The sequence below is a fragment of the Apostichopus japonicus genome, chromosome 20 (assembly GCF_037975245.1).
Source record: "Apostichopus japonicus isolate 1M-3 chromosome 20, ASM3797524v1, whole genome shotgun sequence".
In the NCBI taxonomy this organism is placed as follows: domain Eukaryota; kingdom Metazoa; phylum Echinodermata; class Holothuroidea; order Aspidochirotida; family Stichopodidae; genus Apostichopus; species Apostichopus japonicus.
The window spans coordinates 18,058,313-18,065,848 of NC_092580.1; the positions used below are offsets into that span (position 1 = coordinate 18,058,313).

Sequence of the window (7,536 nt, forward strand, 5' to 3'; positions counted from 1 at the left end):
TATATCTGTTGGTCTATCTGTTGGTATATCTGTTGGTCTATCTGTTGGTCTATCTGTTGGTATATCTGTTGGTATATCTGTTGATCTATCTGTTGGTATATCTGTTGGTCTATCTGTTGGTATATCTGTTGGTATATCTGTTGGTCTATCTGTTGGTATATCTGTTGGTATATCTGTTGGTATATCTGTTGGTCTATCTGTTGGTATATCTGTTGGTATATCTGTTGGTCTATCTGTTGGTATATCTGTTGGTATATCTGTTGGTCTATCTGTTGGTCTATCTGTTGGTATATCTGTTGGTCTATCTGTTGATCTATCTGTTGGTATATCTGTTGGTCTATCTGTTGGTATATCTGTTGGTATATCTGTTGGTCTATCTGTTGGTATATCTGTTGGTATATCTGTTGGTATATCTGTTGGTATATCTGTTGGTTTATCTGTTGGTCTATCTGTTGATCTATCTGTTGGTATATCTGTTGGTCTATCTGTTGGTATATCTGTTGGTATATCTGTTGGTATATCTGTTGATCTATCTGTTGGTATATCTGTTGGTATATCTGTTGGTATATCTGTTGGTCTATCTGTTGATCTATCTGTTGGTATATCTGTTGGTCTATCTGTTGGTATATCTGTTGGTCTATCTGTTGGTATATCTGTTGGTATATCTGTTGGTCTATCTGTTGGTCTATCTGTTGGTATATCTGTTGGTCTATCTGTTGGTCTATCTGTTGGTCTATCTGTTGGTATATCTGTTGGTATATCTGTTGGTCTATCTGTTGGTATATCTGTTGGTCTATCTGTTGATCTATCTGTTGGTATATCTGTTGGTCTGTCTGTTGGTATATCTGTTGGTATATCTGTTGGTCTATCTGTTGGTATATCTGTTGGTATATCTGTTGGTCTATCTGTTGGTATATCTGTTGGTATATCTGTTGGTCTATCTGTTGGTATATCTGTTGGTATATCTGTTGGTATATCTGTTGGTCTGTCTGTTGGTATATCTGTTGGTATATCTGTTGGTCTATCTGTTGGTATATCTGTTGGTATATCTGTTGGTATATCTGTTGGTCTATCTGTTGATCTATCTGTTGGTATATCTGTTGGTCTATCTGTTGGTATATCTGTTGGTCTATCTGTTGGTATATCTGTTGGTCTATCTGTTGGTCTATCTGTTGGTATATCTGTTGGTATATCTGTTGATCTATCTGTTGGTATATCTGTTGGTCTATCTGTTGGTATATCTGTTGGTATATCTGTTGGTCTATCTGTTGGTCTATCTGTTGGTATATCTGTTGGTCTATCTGTTGGTATATCTGTTGGTCTATCTGTTGGTATATCTGTTGGTATATCTGTTGGTCTATCTGTTGGTATATCTGTTGGTCTATCTGTTGGTATATCTGTTGGTATATCTGTTGGTATATGTGTGTTATATTTTTTGGTATATGTGTTGTTATATTTGTTGGGTGTATGTGGGTATGTGGGTGTATGTGTGGGTATATGTGTTGAAATAAGTGTGGTAATATGTGTAAACCATCCAGTGATAACTTCAGGCTTCCAGAATCATGTTATGCTCTTTGAGCTGTCCGTTCAGTTCACTGAATTTGTATGTCTTGTAAAGTTTTGGTACTTTTCTCTTTCACAGGGAATGAGTAAAGACAAAGATAGGAAAGAAGGGATTAAGAATTCTTTCTGGGTTTATTACATTGAGCAGAAGAGGTGGTAAGTTCAAAGAGTTGATCATGGATATTTTTTTTTTTTTTTTTTTTTTTTTTTTTTTAAATAATGTAAAGTTAACTTGGTTCCTGTTTTAATTGTAGTCAAAGAAATATGTTATATGCCTTCAGCTTGTAACAGAATCCATGTCCAATGATGTCACAGTTTAGGTTTTACTTCTAGGGGGGGAAAGAATGGTGTGTTATGTATTATATCAGAGGTGCATTTTGGTACAAAATGGAAGAAAGGTAGGAAGGATGTCCACAACATGTGTCCAAGTACAGGCTGGGAAGATTGAAACTGTTCTTAGGGATCATAATTCCTACAACTTACTGTATAGTAAATAAGGATAGACTGCATCATACTGAAGTCAAGAGTTGTTCACATCATAATATGTTGTTATATTATCTTCTCTCTCCGATATCTCGTTTTAGGTCCTGCGTGTACAAAAATGAAAGTTGCGACCAGGTCTACTGGAAGAAACAACAGCACTACGAGCCATGTCCCCGCTACGCCCATCAACTTGTCTATGACCACATCAATAAGAAACATTACCTCTTCGGGGGGAATCCTGGCAAAAGCGCCATGTCCAAACCACGCCTTGACGATTTCTGGCTTCTTACTGTGAGTAAAGCGTTCCCCCTTCCCTCTCAGTCCAATGTTTTTGTCAAAGAAAGTTGCAGATTTTCGAGATCTAGTGCAGTTGTGTTTGCAACATATTTAGTATTAGCATTACTTACATTCTAGTCTGTCGTCTGTGTTAGTATCAGGAATGGATTCACCTTTCTGGGGCCCTTGGCCAGACACAGATTTTGGGGCCCCATCAGTCTGTAAGGCAACAGCACATGTGTTGTGTTTACATCTATATCAGTTGTGCAGGGAATATATTCACTGGGGTGGGTCCATTACTATAGTTTTCCATTGATGTATGATAAATTAACTATGCCCAGTTATACGGAAAGTAATGTCAGGAGGGTACAAAAACATGTTTACTTAACCATATTGATGAAGCTTTTCTAATATGTCACTCTTCCTCCCCCCCTCCCCTTTTTTTCCATCTGCTAAGTTTGAGGTCCCTCAATAGCTGGGCCCATCCAGCCCATAAGTAAATCAGCCCTGATCACAATAGGAAAGTTGCATACTGTCAAAGCAAATATCAGTACTTAGCCAAGACCTGTAACACTTTCGTAGCAGATGTAACTAGCGTAGCCTATGTTGCATATCAAATATATGGGTTTGAGTTATCAATGAGGCTAATCGCCAGCTTTGTCCACCCTTTTAGATGAGAAGAAATTATTTATATTGCTCTTAAAGAGCATGGCAGTTGTAACTCATAAAGAATATGTTGCTTTTCATTTTTCATCATTAGAATGCAGATAATCCTGCCTTGTTTGATACTGACATCTCTGAATGTGTAGTGCAATGATTCCTTGAAGCTGAAATGAACTCTGATCTCTGTTCTAAATCATACTTGCAGTAGTTTCCAAGGACGTTAACTTGGAATTCTACATCATTATGAACATGTACCGTATCATGTTCAAGTGTCCCTCTTCCTTCTCCGCTCCCCCCTCCCCTCCCCCCTCCTGTCCCCTTTCCTTTGCACTCGTTGTTCCATCGCATTCACTCCAGCATATTTTCGTTTCGCAGCTAAGACGTCCGACAAATGAGCAACTCCTAAGGCGTTGCCTTTACCTTCTAAGGAAAACCAAATTTTTAGAAATGGCTGCTTCCAGTCCATTGGATGCCTTGAAATTCTTGCAAACAGAAATGACCCAAGTGGTCGACCACAGTAACCAGCAGGAAGAATCAGAAGTAAGTTTGAATTAAAGCATAATTAATTATATATGCAATAGTTAAATAGGAGAAGTAAGTTAAAAAATGACTGCTACCATCAAACAAAACTTCTTAAAGGAGAAGAAATTGGCTGAATTGCAATAGTTTAAGCAAAAATTTCCTAGTTTACTTTCACTGGTTGCTTATTTTATTAGATGTTTTGGAGATCATTCCAAAGTGCTCTTGAATTTGTTACCACTGAATGTATATTTAATTGCTCTCCACAGTTCCAACAGTTAACTTGTAATTTGTTCAAGGCCCCTGGGAGTGTGGTGCCAGCTCATCTTCTCAATGTCAGAGCAAGCGAAGATAATCCGCATTTTGCAATCAGGACAGAGGTTTGTCTAAACGAGAGATCAGTTTTCTGTCTATCGTAATCTTTATTTATTTCCAATCAGAAGGAAACATTTTATCCATCTGTTATGTTAGTGTCAATGTAGGTGCTGTCTGTCACTCAGCCAAGGTAAAAGGTAAAAACAATGTCAAACAAAGCAGTATGCCTTAAAACAGGGTGGGCTAGATATAAGGAGTGAAAAAATTGACTGGGCCGCACCTAACCAACGACCTGCTGTTGATTTCAAACCTTTGATTCTGAGGACTTTCAAGGAATAGATGTGTGTACTTAATTTGTATTCACAAAACCATAATGTCAATACAGTACAGTTGATAATTAATGGGGATACCTGACAGCATCATTAGTGACCCTAAATTCTAAGCAGCTAGCTGGTATTTTGCGATGATGTAATATAGATTGATTATTTTCTTTTTCTTGAGACATCTCACGGGCAGCAAAAAAATCACTGGCGGGCCGCATGTGGCCCGCGGGCCATAGGTTGCCCACCCCAGTCTTTAAAGGACAAAAAATGACGAAAAGTCAGACAGACTAAACTGTGAAATAATGGATGATGAATTTTTTAATTTTACCAGCCTTCTGAATATAACCAATTTAAGATGATTATTATCAACCTGAACATTTCTCCTAGATCTATTTTCACCAAGTTGAAGGTTAAGTAGGTGGTAAATTAATGATTCCATGTTCATTATGAAAATTTCAGTGCCAAGAAACTTTTATGTCCTTTTCATGCAGTTATTTAAGTATTGGCATTTTTCTTTACTGTTTTAAAAAAAACTTTGACTTTTTCAGTTTAATGAATTGCATCGTTGCGGAATTTTTCTATCAAGTAAGAAATCAGAAATTGATCAAGTCAGCACAGAAATCTTTTGTCCTGTATCCTATTGGCTTTGAAATGGAAACTTAATATTGTTTACGATGCTGCATTTTGGAAACATAAAAGGAATTTAATATCGTTAGATTTCCTGATGAAATGTAATATGAGACAATGGCAAAGTTTGAAGGATCAAAGTAAATAATTTGGATGTTTTCTCCACTGCAAAAGTTTATCATTATGACAAAGAAGTGGTCAAAACAAGTATTGCTGGTAATAAACACCAGGTGTTGCTTCATGGCTGCGTATGTGTGGGGGGAGGGTGGGGGGGTTGGGGTAGGATTTGACATGAGGTAGTTTCATATAGCATTCCATCAGCTTTTTGCATTGACATTGGAATTATATAATACCAGTATCTCTTAGCAGTACAGTTGATTAATGATGCAGTCAAATTTCAGTTTACATAATTAGGGAAATGTAAGCAAAAGAGTTAAAAGAATTTTGAACCCTTTAGCCATTTTGAGTGTCACCCAATAAATAAACTATCGGCCAAAAAATTATGAGAAATTTATAAGCTGTTAAATTGTAGTTTTTTTCATAGAAAATTTTCCCCCCTGGTGGTGTTTCTGCTGATATTTTAAGTTTGATTCATGTAAATATATCTCAGTTTTATTTCCAATGGGACTTCTTCACCCAGAACTCGTTCAGTTCACATGATTTCTCATTCCAGATAAATAATGCGAAATGTATTGTTACCCAATAAATAAAATATCGGCAAAAAATTATGAGAAATCTATAGCTGTTAAAATGTAGTTTTTTTTCATAGAAAATCCCCGCCCCCCCCCATGGTTTGACTACATCATAAGTGTTTCTGCTGATATTTTAAATTTGATTCATGTTAATATATCTCAGTTTTACCTCCAATGGGACTTCTTCACCCAGAACTTGATCAGTTGCCATGATTTCTCAATTCTCATTCTAGATAAATGATGCGAGATGTATTGTCATAAAACAGAGAGCTTACATACATCATTTCCCTATTTGGTCTCTTTCCTTTTTATCTTTCAGCTTTTCGATACTTTAGTCAATTTCTTTCCAGACCACATGACTCAGCCAAAAAAGAACCTCCTGGACTATTTATTGTAAAACTGATTCAAAGAAATCCAACCCGGGCTTTGCTGCTTTCATCTTCTTGAAAGGGTTTTCGGCCCTGCGTCAGAAGTGTCATCCCACAGAGACGTCTGATACTGAAGAGGCAAGGACAGTGGGAAGTGTGGGGGGAGGGAGGGGGAGGAGGGTCATCTTTAGTTTATTGGTAATAGATATGACCAATTGTCTCTGTAGTCTATCTCTTTGCACTTGGTTTGCACATACTGACAAATCTAAAGTTATAAATTGGGCAGCTGGAATTCCATTCAAGTTTGGTTTTGCTTTTTGCTTTTTTGTCCCAAAATATAAAAATTATGTGAGTGGAAGTAAATATTCATATGGTGTCTTAGCCCCATATGTATTTATGTTTGCCGCTATGCTAAAGCCTTCATAAACACATTGCCTGTTGTACTTTATTTTCATTTTAATGTAATCTTAATATTGATGGTTTCATGTGAATAACTACCTGCAGCCTTACAAAGAAGAAAAAAAGATAGGATATCACATATCAGCTTACAAAAGGAAATTGGCTGTAGCTTTACCGTTTAATATGTTTGTTCTTTTCCGTTGTTCCCAGAGACACCTGTATTTTTGAAACTTTTAAAGTTGATACTCTAGATATTGCTCATAAAATTACATCTTGTCTTGTGACACTCTTTTGTTACCCTATATCACCCTTTTTAAAGGGTTGCTGCAAACAATAATCCACTTTAATACTTTAGTATTGCAATAAAAATCACACCAGGTAAAATGTACTTATTGGATCGAATGAAAGGACATTGCCCATGAAAAAAGTAGTACATTCTTTAAAATTTGTGGGACACAGAATTTTCTCTAGATTTGATTAGATAAGTTCGAAACTTCTTCATAAGGAAAGGAGTAATCAAGTAACTGCATAGAATATCTAAGTTTGATCGAGGGAAACCAAAGTACTGTGAATGTCATACAACTTTGTCAAAATTGTGCAAAGAATTAAAACTGTAACACATAATGCAACTTCTTAAGCATCTGATTCTGTTTGTACTGTCTTATCTCTGGTCTATGCAAATACATGAATGCTCAAATAATGGTCAACATTTTACAATATTAAAATACTCTGGGAAAATCTGTTGCTAATTCTACATTACTCTCTCAAATATTCTGTCTGGGGTCTAATCTCATTTGCATGTTAAATTCTGGGCGGAACATGTATCAAAATGAACTCAAGAAGCTGTGTTTTTTTTTGTATACTTGGGTAGCCAGAGATACCAACTGTAAGGTGAGTAATTGGAAATGTTTGCATTCTTTGGTGTGAAAAAGATTTGATTCATTGTCAGGCCAGAAGAATTGGTGGGAGGGGGAGGGGCAAGAGGGAGGGGATGGTCTAGGGGCTAGGGCATGGTACCATAGTCCTTGGAAATCTCGACGATATTCAAAATCACGTCTGCTAATACGTTTCAGGTTGTCTTCAATGTCCTTAAATTTTTAAGAAAAAGGCAATTTTTTTGGTCAGAAATATTGAGACATATGGATGGGAAAAGTTAGACCATGATTTCTGTACTCAGGTAATATCAGGCCTTGTGTGCTTTGTATTCTATTTGTGATAGCAGATTGGAAATAGTGTATCTGTACTTATGTGTGTCAGCCAGTCTGTCTGTTTGTCAGCCCTTGACATGTATCAATTGTGGCATTGTTT

At 36.7% G+C, this 7,536-nt stretch overlaps 1 protein-coding gene across 1 annotated transcript in view; it reads left to right on the plus strand.

The window, feature by feature from the left end:
* LOC139961409 (muskelin-like) overlaps window positions 1–7,189 on the plus strand; it is a 29,260-nt gene extending 22,071 nt beyond the window's left edge. The window contains exons 15-19 of the mRNA XM_071960551.1: window positions 1,643–1,719; window positions 2,148–2,337; window positions 3,361–3,525; window positions 3,774–3,884; window positions 5,781–7,189. Of these exons, the coding sequence (XP_071816652.1) occupies window positions 1,643–1,719; window positions 2,148–2,337; window positions 3,361–3,525; window positions 3,774–3,884; window positions 5,781–5,858 (621 nt within the window). The 3' untranslated portion in view covers window positions 5,859–7,189. The remainder of the gene's footprint in view (window positions 1–1,642; window positions 1,720–2,147; window positions 2,338–3,360; window positions 3,526–3,773; window positions 3,885–5,780) is intronic.
* The last annotated feature ends 347 nt before the right edge of the window (window positions 7,190–7,536 follow it).